This window comes from Salvia splendens, unplaced genomic scaffold (genome assembly GCF_004379255.2).
Source record: "Salvia splendens isolate huo1 unplaced genomic scaffold, SspV2 ctg923, whole genome shotgun sequence".
NCBI classification, from domain to species: domain Eukaryota; kingdom Viridiplantae; phylum Streptophyta; class Magnoliopsida; order Lamiales; family Lamiaceae; genus Salvia; species Salvia splendens.
In genome coordinates, this window is record NW_024599610.1 from 1 (window position 1) to 15,323 (window position 15,323).

General features: G+C 38.4%; 3 protein-coding genes and 1 long non-coding RNA gene across 9 annotated transcripts; 1 reads left to right on the plus strand and 3 right to left on the minus strand.

Moving 5' to 3' along the window:
- Positions 1-13: 13 nt before the first annotated feature.
- Positions 14-6,242, minus strand: LOC121791815 (beta-galactosidase 10-like). Its single transcript, XM_042189639.1, has 17 exons — positions 5,999-6,242; positions 5,823-5,918; positions 5,624-5,736; positions 5,305-5,371; positions 5,131-5,223; positions 4,367-4,510; positions 3,984-4,072; positions 3,235-3,340; positions 3,064-3,151; positions 2,813-2,931; positions 2,246-2,410; positions 1,738-1,946; positions 1,530-1,639; positions 1,277-1,386; positions 1,009-1,116; positions 492-602; positions 14-398 (listed from the first exon to the last, which is right to left on the minus strand). Exons 1-17 carry the CDS (start codon positions 6,182-6,184, stop codon positions 183-185), a joined length of 2,130 nt encoding a protein of 709 aa, XP_042045573.1. The 5' UTR covers positions 6,185-6,242; the 3' UTR covers positions 14-182.
- A 2,723-nt stretch (positions 6,243-8,965) lies between these two features.
- Positions 8,966-13,324, plus strand: LOC121791816 (abietadienol/abietadienal oxidase-like). 6 transcript variants are annotated; one of them, XM_042189645.1, is made up of 7 exons: positions 9,052-10,570; positions 10,649-10,888; positions 10,968-11,054; positions 11,145-11,223; positions 11,371-11,492; positions 11,589-11,716; positions 11,822-13,324. In XM_042189645.1, the coding sequence occupies exons 1-7, from the start codon at positions 9,830-9,832 to the stop codon at positions 11,940-11,942; spliced, it is 1,518 nt and encodes a 505-aa protein (XP_042045579.1). In that variant the 5' UTR covers positions 9,052-9,829; the 3' UTR covers positions 11,943-13,324. The 6 variants fall into 6 exon arrangements, with proteins under 6 accessions (XP_042045578.1, XP_042045579.1, XP_042045577.1 ...); XM_042189644.1 differs by having other exon boundaries at positions 8,966-10,888; XM_042189643.1 differs by having other exon boundaries at positions 9,052-10,888; positions 10,968-11,223.
- Positions 10,285-11,766, minus strand: LOC121791818. The gene is made up of 4 exons (XR_006048744.1): positions 11,626-11,766; positions 10,764-11,522; positions 10,503-10,649; positions 10,285-10,420 (listed from the first exon to the last, which is right to left on the minus strand). It is a non-coding gene; the product is annotated as an uncharacterized LOC121791818 (long non-coding RNA).
- A 128-nt stretch (positions 13,325-13,452) lies between the features above and the next one.
- On the minus strand, positions 13,453-14,715 carry LOC121791817 (transcription factor TCP7-like). Its single transcript, XM_042189646.1, has one exon. It carries the CDS (start codon positions 14,664-14,666, stop codon positions 13,860-13,862), a length of 807 nt encoding a protein of 268 aa, XP_042045580.1. The 5' UTR covers positions 14,667-14,715; the 3' UTR covers positions 13,453-13,859.
- Between the last annotated feature and the right edge of the window lie 608 nt (positions 14,716-15,323).

Below are 15,323 nucleotides of genomic sequence, written 5' to 3' on the forward strand. Positions count from 1 at the left end.
CCTAAATGATAAACATATACGATAATGAGGCCTTTTCCTTGCAAGCAACACTCTTCTATCAAAATAATACATAGCTCCTAAATCTCGAGGCGGGGTTCAGTAGACATACAAAAAGCAGCAAAGCAAGTGTCCGGCTAACCACTCTCATGAACCAGCTTAACCATGATTTGAAGTACAAAAACTTACCATCGTTGTGTCACTTCTCCACAACCTGTATTACATTTGTTAGGCATAAATTTTCCTCTGTAGTCGCATTGTTGAACGCATATTTCATGTGGGGAGGCCTTTCGAGGCCAATATCTTCCGACTTCATTTCCATTTAACCAAGCTAACCCTTTCCCCATGTGAATCATATCAAGCCCGACAGGCTCTTGGCCAGGTGGAGAATTCACCACAGCCTGCACACACGAGCATTTGTAGCTCAATATGAAACTAATAATTCATTGATATAAAAATCAAGTTGGAAACAAGAAACCATTCAAGCCTCTTACCTTGTACCATGTTAGGGGCTGATGTTTAGGTGGTCGCAAAGTAGATTCCCAGTTTACACGACTCAAATTATTTGGCTCGTATATCCTCAAAGATTCTCCTTGCAATCCTATCTGAAAATACAATATAAATGAACAAAACGAAGAGTAAAATTCATTTAAGCACACTAGACCAATAATTTCAAAGAATCCATGAAAAGGATAATGAGGCACAACTAACATAGTTTAAACATCCGTTTAAGATTAACATAGCTTAAACAATGTGCTATCCTAAATAGTTATGTACATTAATCAGGACATATACACTCCTACATTGTGGAAAAACTCAAATCTCTATGCATGAACAAAACCAGTCATCTGCAGGAGTCCTCTATCCAGAAAACATAATGCAATAGTAACTCTAACTACTAATGAGATGCAGTTTCAATTTGAGTCCGATTAGTTAATTTCGAAGTCAATAATCGAAGAACAAGTTATTTACAGAGATAGTGCATATAATAAAGAAGAAACAAAGATATACCTTATACGTCCACTTACTGGTGGACAAGTCCACCGTCCCATTCTTTATCCCCACAATTTTGACACTAGTAGGACCAGCTCCAATAAACTCATAGAAGGCTCCTGCATTCTAGCGTTTAAGAAGCAAATACAAAATTTTAGTAAGTGATATAGAAAAAAGATCACTGCTATTGAAAAATCTTGAGAAGCATTAAAGAGGTAATATTGATCTCTACGTGAAATAGTTCAGAAAACATTAGAAACAAAAATTTGAGTTAAAAATAGAAGACCTGTAGGCCGACAGCCATGCTTAATAAAGCAACTTCGTTCTTGCCAGCTTTGAGAGCAATGGGACGTCTGATTTTAAAGCGTGGTACCGTGCCATTTCCTGACCCAGTAGCTGAAGAAAAACATAAGCTGATGCTTCAGTCAATTATGGTATGCTAGTAAGAAAAGTCTGGCGTACAGTGGGGCATCTCCTGTGCGGAGTCAGACAAAATATGTTCTCATATTCGAATAGTAAAGACAAGAGACAGAACTAACCTTCAAGTTTTTGATTGATGAAAACGTGCATAGCATGGCCCTTCGATTCAATTAAAATCACTGGACTTTTACCACTTCTGAATGACTCGTCAGTCTCATCAACATGAAAACTATCATAAAACAAAATTTGTAAGTTCACTTCAATACCTGTGAAGTATTTTAAGATAGAAAAACATGCAAAACGTAAAAAAGTACATTGTTAACTAACCTTGCTGTATACCATAGGTAGTCCGTAGTATCTTTTGTAGTGTTAATGTGGTCTACCAATCCATTCTGTGTAAAATCTGCGGCATCCCAAATTCCAGCCCTCTCTCTAAATACATCCCACTGAGGACCTTTGAAGTCATTATTAGGAGCTGTTGCTGATGGCTGCAAGTCTGTTGGTATCATCTCAACAACAGATGCTTGAGAACCAACCTGCAATTGAAAGAAAGAAAGAAAGAAGAGCATGAACTTAAGTTAGAAAGTTACTCAAGAATTATTGTCAAAACTAAATAAATAAATTAGTAGCCTTAGCTAGAACTCAACTCTTAACGATCCAGTGTGTTATTTATATAATTGAAGTTCAATTCTAAATCACTCTGATCACAACTGAAGTTGTTGTAGTAATGTTTCAGGTGTGTGGATTCACTTCAATTAGATTATATGTGATTATGCAGTTCTAGAACAAAGTGAACAAATTGAAAATACCCTCAAGTTGACAGATTAATAATTACCTTTGCAGTGTTAAAAACTACATTTTTGCAGTCCGGTAAAATGCTAACCGACCATGCTGGCAGGTGATACGTAGTATTTTTGAACACTACTGTTGCTCCATTTTTATCATCCGTGTTAGAAATAATAGCAGAACAAGCTCCTGATGCCTCTTCGTATACATCAACCTACAAAATAGTTTCTACTGCCAATGATTAAAGGTCTTTGACAGAATACAAAACTTTATTAATTAGCCTTGAACTTGGAATTGCAATGAAGTTTAACAACCAATAAAATGAACCTAGTGTGAGTATTAAATTTATAAATAAAATCTAAAAAACATTACAAAAGTGATAAGTATTGAGATTTATTCTCCGCAGGTATATCAAGTCCCCATATATACCAAACTTTCAGGTGGTGCATTTATTAGAGAATAAGAGGCCTCACACAAATTATAGAAGATTCTCTACTATTGCAAGTATTTATCATCTATGTCTTCACCATCATAATGACGGCATGAAAGGCCAAGATAACTCTTGGCAATAAATCATAAGAATTCAAATGTACATGCATGGGCTCCAGGGGTTCACCTCTTGTAAGGGTCCTAGTGATAGGGTCTTCGGCTCTCCATTTAGCAATGCGTGCTCACATAACTTTATAGATCTATGAAGCTCTTTAAGATGCCCCCATTTCGGACATCTAGCCAATCCTGGAAGTCATATCATCACAGATAAAGCAATACAACTCGAAAGACCTATACATTAATCCATTTCCTACTAAAATCATAGTCCGTAAGCTCACAAACCATGGAGAGTATATTATATACAGTACCAAGACTTACCATATTCATCAATTGGTGCATCATAATCATAACTTGTGGTAATGAATGGTCCACCTGCAGTGCGTCCAAAGTTTGTCCCACCATGATACTGAAAGGAAAAGCCAAAACCTCATTTACTGCTACTTGCCTAAGGGGCTGTAGGATATTACTTTCAAGAAGAAAACTGCGAACCATGTAATAGTTTTGAAGACTTCCTCCTTTCTGAAAAAAACGTGCGACCGAGAAAGCCACATCTTCAGGAGGTCTATGAGGATCACTTGCTCCAAATGTTTTAAACCTGGAAAATTTAAAGCTCAAGGCATGAAGCTGTGGCATACTATACTTACTGATTTCAGTATTGTGATTCTTAATTCTTGACAGTTACCCATATGGTTCTTGCACTCAAGCATCAATATGGTGGTTGGATGCAGCATGATTTAACTTTTTAAAAAATTGTGATTATATATCTTTCAATGCCATAGTGCCATATCATATTATCATTTTAAATTATTTTTTGGGCACTAAAACCTCCGTAAAAGCTTTAAGAGCTCTAGCGTAATTTGAGACTTAAATTTTTTTAATGGACTAATTCATGAGTGTATTGACCTTTTCAATAACCAAGAACAGTCAAGCCAAAGCTACATTAACTTCATTTGTAGTTGGTTGCTAAGTGTTTAAAAAAAGAACAAGATCATACACTTTATGGCAGAAAATCATTTCATATGCAAAGAGCTGATGCCGTTGCTGATAACAATTATAAAGTTGATTTTGATCCAATATGATCTAGTCATTACTTGTACACAGTTTTAATCTTCAAACCTTTTAGTAGTACTATCTCTTAATGATCCTAGTTGAATTGGAAAGTGTGTGATATGTCTAGAATAAAGAAAATAGAACATATTGGAAAATCCGTTGATATAGGTCAGAGCAATGTAACTTACCATCCTGGCCAGTTTTCTGTCCAGAATTTGGGCTTATTAGGAGAGATTGGTTTGAAATGGTCGCAGTAAAATGAATTGCATGTGTCAATCTAAAAGGAAGAAAATAGTGTTAGAAAATCTACACCTTACACAAAATTTCATCATATAAATAATTTACCAGCATTAAATTTCTAATGATATTATGCTGAGAGAGAGAGCAACTATTTGATTCCTCAGTAAGTTACAAAAATTTTGCAGGACAAGAAGCACAGCTGTAAGAGGAACTTTAAGAAGATCGAGGCATAACAATTGATGAAGATCTCATCGTGCCAGAGGGTCCATAAAGTTCATGTTACTTGGCTTTGAATAGGTGGAAGAATGATTGAAATAATTCATCAGCTTACCACAGTATCAGGAGGATCAAACTGCATACACATAATCCAAGGTACACCCGTGTTTTGAGAAATAGACATGTTAGCTGCCCATATGGTGTACCTTTTTCCTGCTTCTCCATAAGCAGACTCGTAGAATCCGTATTCGTTTTCCACCTGCATTTCAATAAAGCAGCAAGATAGAATAATTATATATTCCAATATATATAGCAACATAACAATTTGGAAACAAGTCCATGAAGATCGAGAAGATCCTTAATATCGCATATTATCTGACTAGCTAGTTAGCACCTAATGTGGCATTTTACAGCTTCCCTAATTTTCAATTTGCATTTGAGAATTGGTATGATGCACTTTCAGTCCACAACATGCATTTCATGCTCAGAATATGTTTTTCTAGTTTTCTTCCCTAGCTCTTCAACTGAAAGGCCTATTTCTCCATGAAACAGCTCAATAATAATATTGCTCAAGAAACCTATCTAATGGAAACATGTATTATGGTTTCTTCGAAAGGTTTCACATGAGCCGTCTCCATGACTAGCGAAATTACTAAAGGTTTCAAACTGATTTCCAACAATGATCATAGCATCAAAGAACAATTAACTATGGAGGTCAAAAGCAAGACTGAACACTACAGCACTCGCAATTCTGGCAGCAAGGATACATACAACCAATATATCCAGAAGAAATACATGGTGCCAATATTGTTCAAATCTTAGGCAGTAATCACTAAAGGCTATTTAACACATGTACAAAACAAACACAACTCCACTTGCCTGTGACAAGATAATAGGACCTCCCTGAGATGCAAAAAGCTTCTCTTGCTTCATCTTTTCCACAATCAATGTCATGAACTTCTTCATGTAATACTGAAAAATCTAAACAAGCTAAACACCAGCCGAATTCATCGATTCTATAAATACAAAACAGCGCGACAGAGCTGAGCAAACCTTGAAAGGCTCGTTGTCAGTGCGAAAGACAGTCCCCGGCACATAGTGCAGCCAAACAGGTACACCACTAAACAGATAATACACAAAAAGCATATAAATTTGCCGATTAGACAGAACCAAAGCACAGAGGTATATGCAGAACTCAATCTTATTACAGAACACAGAACCAATGACCTCTATATTTTCCAAATCTGAAATTTATAAAATGAACTAAAATCGAACTCCGTGTTATCTAAAAATGACCGTTCTGCAATAAGATGTGGTTCAATTTTGATCGTAATCCTAGATAGATATAATCATATAAGCTACAAAGAGCTACCCGAAGTTCCATTCAGCCGCGACGAATGGACCTATCCGAAGAATCAAATACAAGCCAGCTTCCTGAACTATCTTACAAAATTTCACCAGATCATACCTTCCCCCAAAGTAGTACTGCAATTGAGAACAGATCTATTCAATAATTCGGCAACGGAAGTATGAGAGTGACAGAAGTATCTAAATGAAGCAGAAACACTGACATTGTTGGGGGAGAGCTCGTGGCCATTCCAGAAAACATAGGTTTCGATGGCATTAACCCCTCCTTCCTTCGCCAACTGTACTAATCCCGGCCACATCTGCAGATATTGTTGAGTTCGTTCAACTCTAATTCAGTAAGTTAGTGTGATTCCAGAGATCTAGAGAGAGTGAGACTCACGGCGGGGACGCTGCGGGGATAGTGGATGGCGGCGGAAATGAGAAGCTCGCGGCGGCCGTCGATGATGAGGGAGCGGGTGTCGTAGCTGACATTGTAAGCAGCAGAAGAGAGAGATGGAAACAAAGAAAGTAGAGTGCAGAAGAAGAAGAAGAGCAAAGGAGGAGTGAGTTGGCGCGCCATTAACATGAGAGGGAAAGCTCAGCTCAGGAAATTTTATTCTCTCTATCGCTTCGTATTTATACTGTTTCACACTCTCTCCTCTTGTTTATTGATAATAATATTAGTATTATCCAAATCCCTTTCCTTATATTTTAAGCAAGGATTCTGATTCAGTTAAAATGCGGTTATGTTGATGTCTTTTATTTTATCCTACCATCCATTTTAGACCAAAATTTGTAATAGCATAAAATGAGAAAGAAAATAAAAAAGAGATAATATATCTAAATTATAATTAGATGGACATGTAGCAATATTTTTGGACCACTATATTTCATTTTTCTCATTTTACATAAAAAATTACTCTCACCTCATAGTATTATCATATGAGATTGTTTGTTTGTCCTATTTACTTGTGTTCAAAAGTCACGTCTTTTTCTTCTGTTATTCATTTCTCAAATAATTCTCAAAAGCTTGATCCATTTATACTTATAATAGTATCTCATAATTATCCATTTCACCTCTATCCATATAATTAATAATCATCCATTTCACCTCTATCCATATAATTAATTTAATCTTATAAAAATCACATTTTTATTTATCTCAATATCATTTTATCTATCTATCTATCTATCTATAGAAATTATTAATATTAATCAAATTATGTTTTAATTTATCTCATATTATATTTAACTATTATTTTTTCTAACTATCCCAATCGTATCAAGCCGTATCTATAACAGTATCAAATTGAACTAAATAAAATTCAAGAACTGAATCACAAATTAAACATAATAAAGACACTAAAAGTTAAAAACCTGCAAAATATAGATCACTCCACCGTCAAAAAATTATTGGATTTCGTAACTGACCTAATTTTCTAATTTTAGATAGCTTTCTCCTATATTCTACTAGTAATTAATAATATTATTAGTAGGAAGATATAAAATGATACAGCTGTAGATTACCTGGATAATTGACACTCGTCAATTAACGTTGTCAGTCTCAGTGTACAGTCTCACATATTACCAGATCCCACGAAACATCCTGTAATGAGAGTCATGAATTGCGTTAAATTTTTTGGTTTAATATGCTTTCCTTTATTTATTCACTCTCTTTTAAAATAAAACATCTCATTTAATATCAATTCTCTTTATTTTTTGGTTTTTTTTGGGGCAGCAGAAATCGAGATGTTACCGACCTCAATTCTCCGTAATTTGCAGAGCACATTAGGGAATGGTGTTATAACACATAAAATACAATTGCATGCATACAACTCACAACAATTAAACTAATTCTTTTCAATAATCTTCATACCCAATTAAACTAATTCTTGTCCATACTTTCAACATACAAGATCGTGGAGCACATGGGTTCTATGTTACATGAAAACACAATTTTGTGGATCATCACATGTTGTGTAGCACCCGCTTTAATTTAATGCTCCAAAAATAAGAAAGATTAATTTTAAGAAGGGGGGAGAACAACTAATCCAGTGTCATAAATTTAAGAAACTCATCAAAAACAAATGGGATGGGATGATCAATGAAAAGATCGAGACCGGCAGACTAAGCAACTAAAATCAATTTATATGTCAGGCACAAATCAATTCAGAAGGATGGAAATTGGAAACTCACAGTGCAGTGTATAACCGATCACTACACCGGAAAGTAAAAAAGGATAATTAAGAGTGGTGTTCCATTGAAAGAAACAAGAAACCAGGTTCAACTCAATAGTTTTAGACATAAAATGTGAGACAATTGAGTAGCTCACTCGTTTAATCGGATAATTAAACCACAGCTATAACATGTAACAGTTCGTTGGAATGAACCTGATCGGATCAATATAGTTGTAACTTGTAAGTAAAGGTAAAATAGTCTGAAATTGGCTAAATTACCCATTTAATACCCAAATTCGTTGAGATGATCACTAAAGGTAAAATAAAGGATTGGAATTAATGTGTTTTTACTTTTCTGTTCCTTTTGTTATGGTGGGAATTATACACACAACAATATGATCTTATTTTTGGACATAGTTATTGCATTCTTAGTATTGAAATACTAACTAGTATATTCAAATTCGATTTTCTTCTACCAATTTAACCCTAAAAGATTGAGCATATGGATAGGTAACAGATAAAGCAACGCGTATAAGGGTGTCCACAGTAATTAAGGACATGCCCAACCCCAAGCCACAAAAAACCATAGGCCAAGGCCCCAAAATAAATTGTCCACTCTAATAATGGACAAGCCTAAGCCACAAATCTAATTATTTTTTAATGCATAGAGATGATTTGTTTCCTAAATTAATGCTAAATTAATTTTTTGAAAACCGGCGTCCCCTTTTTACTCCCTCCATATTTCTCTCCATGCACTGCATCTCCTCCAAAATTTGTCCCAATAAAATTAGCACAAAAACTGAAGGAAAAAAAATCAAACATGGGTGGGCGCCGCGGCTCTCGGCCGCCACAATAGGGCGCCGCGCCCAAGAGCCCCGGCCAGGCAAACTCTGCGGCGCCCATGGGCTCCCCCCGTCGCGGCTCCCCTATTGTGGATACTCTAAGAAACCATCTCAACTATAGTTCGATGATCATAGCGTGTTTCAGATTTAAACATATCAATTTAAATGAGTTACCAATATGGCAATTGATTTCCATCAATAACACCCATTCAACTCGTATTTTTCAAAATACATGTTAGAATTAAATCACAACAATAGTAGAGTATCCATAAATACAAGTTAGGATAAAATCATAACAATAATAGTTGCAGCGCGGAGCTGTGGTGACCTTGAGGTCACGGGTTCAAACCCCGCCACCCGCTGGAAGACTTTCGGCCTTAATCCACAAGCCTGATTGAGCAGGATTGATCGAATTCCGCCAAAAGGCGGATTAGATACACCTGTGGTTAAACAAAAAAAATAGAGCATCCACCAGTAAACACTTTCTAATTGTTATTATTTTTTTGGATATATTTTTCTTTCATCAACTTTATAGTGTGTTTCAAATTACTCCCCTCTCTCTCTCTCACACACACCTGGACATATGATGCAATTCGAGGGGTCTCTCTCTCACCCACACACGGACACACATGCTTGAGCGACTCGCGGGGTTAGGTGACACCCAAGCTACTCTCACTTTTTTTTTTAACAAACATCACAGAATATGAATAGACTTAGATGGGAAGATATGAACACAATAAAAGTTTAGTGGCTCAATGAGCGATTAAAATAGTGCCCATTGTGCACATGGAAACAACAAGTGTTTGACAAAATAGAGAGGACAAAAAACAGTGAGGATGAAAAAGGGGGAAGACTTATGTGAGAGTTGAGACAAGAGGAAGGAGTAGTGGCACATTAACTAAAACAAAATCATGGTCAAAGTGAATAGGCAGTTGTTGACAAGTGTATAAACAAGTGCAAGTCAAAGTGGAAAGTAGTATATTGGAAGCTTTAGCTGTTTGTTGATGAGATAAACAATACAAAGAGTGGAGAATTGATCATTATAAAAAGAATGGTTGAGTGAAGCTCATAGAGAATGAGTTTCATAGTGGAAACTTGGAAGTCGGGGCATTTATTCTAATAGTATATAATAATAATAATAATATAATGGAATAACTTGCGGAGGTACACTAAGCCTGTTTGTCACTTGAATATTTTAGTTCCATACCACCTATGTATGTATCTTCATTCATTCTTTCCCAGGTTAGGATGAAAATGGGAGAAAATGATGATAGCTACATGATGATGGTGATGATCACCATAGTTATTACCTTTGTCTCCTTGATTTGGTGGTTTGTTGCGACTAGAGGCGGAGGGAGGAGCAAGGGTAAGTTGCCTCCGGGAGGAAGAGGGTGGCCGGTGGTGGGAGACAGCATCAGCTGGTACAATGCTGTTGCGAGTTCCCATCCCCCGGCCTTCGTCCACAAGCAGGTCCGTCGCTACGGCCCAATTTTCTCCTGTAGTCTCTTTGGGAAGTGGGCGGTTGCTTCTGCGGATCCTGCCTTCAATAAATTTGTTATGCAAAACGAAGGAAAGCTGTTCCAGTCGAACTACCCGAAATCCTTCAGAGATTTGGTGGGGAAGAATGGGGTGATTACTGCGCAGGGAGACCACCAGAGGAAGCTTCATTCCATCGCCTCCAACATGATGCGGCTTGACAAGCTGAGGTTTCACTTCCTGCAGGATATTCAGATAGTTATCGGACAGATCTTCACCAATCTACACCACAATCAGGTTGTCCCCCTTCAAGATGTTTGCCGCAAGCTAGCAATTAATTTAATGGTCAATCAGTTACTTGGAGTCTCCTCTGAATCGCAAGTCAATCACATAGCTCAACTGTTCTCACATTTTGTTGATGGCTGCCTCTCTCTTCCGATCAATTTACCAGGCTTCGCTTATCACAAGGCAATGAAGGTAAATACTATATGTTGTCCTTCTTCTTCAACTCTTTTTCTTCTTTTTGACATTTTTTCATTTCTCCTCATTCACCAGGCTAGGGAAAATATAATAAGCAAGATTAACACGACTATCGAGACTCATAAAAGGAATTCCTCCCGGGATATTGGCAATGGTGTTCTGGGAAGGCTGCTAAAGGAAGAGAGCTTACCTGATGATGCGGTTGCTGACTTTATCATTAACCTTCTATTTGCTGGAAATGAGACCACAGCTAAAACCATGCTCTTTGCTGTTTACTTCCTCACGCAATGTCCCAGATCCATGAAGCAAATGCTGGTACCTGCACTTGATACATCGCAGCTATATTTATGTACAAACACCAACACCATTTAATTACATCTAGTTTTCTACACAGGATGAGCACCAGAGCCTAAGGAGTGAAAGGGGTGAGGAGGAGATGCTTACCTGGCAAGATTACAAAGCTATGCCTTTCACTCAATGTGTAAGTCCTCTTTTAATCATCTATCACTATGACCTCACTCCTCTTGCTACAATATATATTCTGGGCACTCAACCATTAATATTTCTCCAGGTAATTGATGAAACTCTACGTCTAGGAGGCATTGCCATTTGGCTCATGAGAGAAGCCAAAGAACAAGTAGAATATAAAGGTAATTAGTTCATCATACCACTTCTCCAAAGTGTTTAATTAGAAAGCTCAGTCAATAAAAAAAATCACATCAAAGTATTCCCACCACATGTCTCGTACATTATCAAAACCAACCAAGACTTGATTAGCACGATTGCCCTTCCTGCAGATTATGTCATTCCAAAAGGAAGCTTTGTGGTGCCATTTCTTTCAGCAGTCCATTTAGATGAAAATGTCTACGAGGATCCACGTAGTTTTAATCCATGGAGATGGATGGAACCAGAAAATCAGGTTATCCATCTCAGAGGCTTTACTAATTTCCTAATGTTGAGAGATAAATATAAGTCATTAATATATTATAGCGTGCATAACATCAACAAAATACAGGAAAAGAGAAACTGGAGGAGCAGTCCATATTTTGCACCTTTTGGCGGAGGAGCTAGGTTTTGTCCAGGGGCAGAGTTGGCTCGCCTTCAGATTGCCCTCTTCCTACATTACTTCCTCACCACGTTTAGGTATTTTGATCAATTCTCAATGGCGGGGAAACAAGATATTTATATCTTCGATCCTCTTTAAAATCATTGCTATAATAAACAAAAAAAACTGATATGAAACTACAGGTGGAGGCAGGTGAAGGATGACAACATGTCTTTTTTTCCATCAGCTCGATTGGTGAACGGATTTCAGATACAATTGAATAGAATAAGCCATGATCACCATGTTTCCACCTCTATCAACTGAACAAACAAACTATATTTGTATGTTGTTCAGAATTCTTCTGGGGTCCGAGGAAGGCTCTTCATCTGTACATTACCTTCAAATACATATGTGTTGTTGTGGATATGGATGTAAAAAATAATTACTGCTCTTTATCAAACCAAAGCTGCAAGTCTGCAATACTATCAGTTTATTGGACAAGGATTTTGCCAAACACACAACCCAATAAACAAACTTCACAGGGATATAGAAAAAAGAATAGGTTATCAACAGCAAGTAATATGCAAGAACCTATAAATTCAGTTGCATAAAAAGTAACATCACCTGAGAGGAGACAAGGAAATGAAACACCTTGTTGCTCCGGCCGAAGATATTCAAAACGAATATTCAGCCCGGTTCTGTGTTTCAATAAGATTTCCAGTTTCAGAATAACAGGAAGAGAAGGCAACTGAATCCACACCAACTTTGTATTATGTGATATCAGCCTATTAAGTTCTTCTACACGAAGTTTCCATGTTTAATCCTGGGATGAAAGACTTCCAAACTGGAAAATGATACAGAAACCTTACAAAAGTAACCCTTCAAAGGGACAAACAGAGATTTTTTTAAAAATGTGCTAAGTTAAATCTTCAAATATGCCAGCACAGTACTTTAACTCTAACTAGTGATGCAGTTAACATTCATTGGAGTAACATGGTGCTTGAACGTGTAGAATGAATGATGATTGTTGCAGACATTTCAAGAGTCAAGACATTGTATTGCCTGAGACATCTCTCTCAGGACATCAAAGTTTAGTTGAAAAATAATTCTCCAAACAAGCATGCTCCATCCTAAACACATTCCATTTTATTAACTGAAAAAGGACTCCAAGAACATAATCATTGGCACACAAGCTCTCATTTCATCAATTCAACCAAAGCATAGAACTCTCATCATAGTTCTCCATATGTAGTTTTTAAGATGTCCGAGAAGTAATTAACCATCTTCTATGACTGAACTGCCAAATATGATGGGAGTCAGTCAAAGGAGATACAAAATACAGGTCTCACTTTTAACTTATGACCAGTACAATTATACATAGTTAAGAACTCTTCAATAAAGTAACATCCATGCAAAGTATAGTTTTATCTCTTGCACATGCATAAATTCAACCTTTCAGTTGATCAGCAGGAGTGCCAACTTTCGCCAGTAGTGCTCCCTGAACATTTGAGATGAGATATATGGCTTTAAAAAATAAGCAAAACATCTAAAAAACGCATCTGTAGTACTTACATAAGAAAAAATAGAGTCCATCAGGCGTAGGTCACAGAAAACCATAGAGGAGTTTCATAAATCAACCAAGTCGTGCCAGGACTATTCCATCCTTTGTATAATTGTACAGTTGTAGACCATGTACTTATTCCAGTTCAAGATTCAAACACTTGTGAGTGACATGAGCATTATGAAAATTGAAAACTAAATCAGAGACATGCCTTTGTAGTTAGTATGTAACCTGATCAAGAGAAGACAAAAAACACAGGCATAGGCCAGAAAATAAAAGGTGCGAAACAATTTCTTTTATTGTCTACAATCTTACACGAATTGGGCATCTGAATCAAGCAAACAACAGCTACAAACAGCACTCTGAATTCTAAATACAAACACTGGATATAGAACTTATCAATACCAGCTTCACGAACAGGAAAATCACAACGAAATTAACAGAAGCAAACACCGCAATTCCATGTCTGCTAGTGCTAGGAGGGTGACAAAAGGAGATGAGGAGTTGTCTGTCATGTCCTTCAAAAAACACAAGCAACCAACCAACCAAACGCAGCACAACTTATGAGAGGACTTAGGGTACAAATTCATATGCAATATTGACAGTGAGCGAATCATTCATTAGCAAGATCAAACAACAACATCATCAGCACTACAGGCGGCAAGATTAGGTTCTCATGTTCAATTGGCGTCAGCATCCCTTCGTTGTTCAGACGACTGAGGAGGAGGACCGGAGAGGGATGCCAGCAAATTCAGGTGATGGCCCTGTACTTGAGCAATGGGTAAGTAATTCCCAACCCTAGCCGCGGAGGCCTCGCCAATTCCCAACGGCTGATGTTGCTGCAGAAACCTCAAAGAAGCTGAATGCTGCTGTTGTTGTTGATGCTGCTGATGGTGGGAATTATTCGAAGCAGTAACCACCATTTCAGGGGGAGGAGCTGCAAAGCTCCAGACCTGCCCGAAATCGGTCCGGGCAGGAAGAGCCCAGAAGCCTCCAGCAGTGATGGTGGGGCCAACAGAAGCCGAAACAGAGGTAACGTCATCTTTGGAGAGGTGCTGGTGGTGGTCGTCGTCGTCGGGGCGGAGGCGCTTGCCGAGGATGAAGGGGGTGGGGGTTAGGAGCGAATGCGCAAGGGGCTTATGGTCGAGGGCGGCGGAGAGGGAGGAGGAGGAATTGCGGGAGGAGGGGGAGACGGTGGAGAAGCTGGCGGGGGTGGTGCCGGTGCCGGTGGCGGCGATGATGGAGGGCTCGGCCTGGCGGAGGAGCCACTCGATGGTCTGGCCGTCGGACTTGTGGCCTAGCTCGCGGGTGAGCTGGAAGACGCGGGCGGCGCAGATGATCGGCATGCGGATGCGGCGGCCGCGGCCGTCGACCTTGCTGTGGCGGTCCTTGGCGGGGGGTTTTTTGACGGGGGCGGGGACGGTCTGAAGCTGGAGGTGGCGCTGAGAGGGATCGACAATGGAGGCGTCGGCGGCCGACGTAGACATGGTTTGAGGTGGAAAAGGGGGGGGGGAATCAGTGGAGGAAGGTAGGGTTTTGGAGAATTGGGGGAAAAAATGAGTGAGGAGAAGACAGGGGGAGTAGAGAGGAGAGAGGTAATGATTGAGGGCAGGAGCTGGTGGAGACAGGCGGAGGGCACATGGGTGGTGGGCTCCACCTTCCTTACGTACTCGCACTCTCCCAGTCCCAGCTCACTCTCACTCACTCATTCTCTCTCTCTCTCTCTCTCCTAACATTCCTATTCTTCACGCGCTCCTCTTTTGGGAAAAGTCATCTATCAGTCAACTATCAGCAATAATTATCCTTGTTTTCTTATTAACGCTAATTAAATTCGACGGGTTTCAAGAAATATAAGAGCATCCACGTTGGTCGGCGGACAAGCCATAGTCCAGCCATGCCACATCAGTAGCACTAAATTCCTCCTGTCACATCAGCTGGACAAGTAACTGGACAAACAATAGCTCAGTCACAGCCTTGCCCCATCATCAGCACTAAAAATAAATAATTAACAATCACACAAAATACGGAATTAAATTCATGCCACATATACGGGAAAATTCAATAATTTCATTTAAATTAAAAAAAGGTACATAATTTAACAAAATTACATAATAAAAAAAATTACATAATTTAACAAAATTACA

What these genes read in the sequence shown, in the direction of transcription:
- LOC121791817 (XM_042189646.1), bottom strand. Translation starts at nt 14,666, where the DNA reads ATGTCTACGTCGGCCGCCGACGCCTCCATTGTCGATCCCTCTCAGCGC.
- LOC121791815 (XM_042189639.1), bottom strand. Translation starts at nt 6,184, where the DNA reads ATGTTAATGGCGCGCCAACTCACTCCTCCTTTGCTCTTCTTCTTCTTC. An exon ending in TTGATCCTCCTGATACTGTG is followed by an intron (nt 4,073 to 4,366) that starts GTAAGCTGATGA and finishes TCTTCCTTTTAG; the next exon opens with ATTGACACATGCAATTCATT. An exon ending in GTCTTCAAAACTATTACATG is followed by an intron (nt 3,152 to 3,234) that starts GTTCGCAGTTTT and finishes TTTTCCTTTCAG; the next exon opens with TATCATGGTGGGACAAACTT.
- LOC121791816 (XM_042189640.1), top strand. Translation starts at nt 9,830, where the DNA reads ATGTATGTATCTTCATTCATTCTTTCCCAGGTTAGGATGAAAATGGGA. An exon ending in GATCCATGAAGCAAATGCTG is followed by an intron (nt 10,889 to 10,967) that starts GTACCTGCACTT and finishes TTTTCTACACAG; the next exon opens with GATGAGCACCAGAGCCTAAG. An exon ending in TACTTCCTCACCACGTTTAG is followed by an intron (nt 11,717 to 11,821) that starts GTATTTTGATCA and finishes ATGAAACTACAG; the next exon opens with GTGGAGGCAGGTGAAGGATG.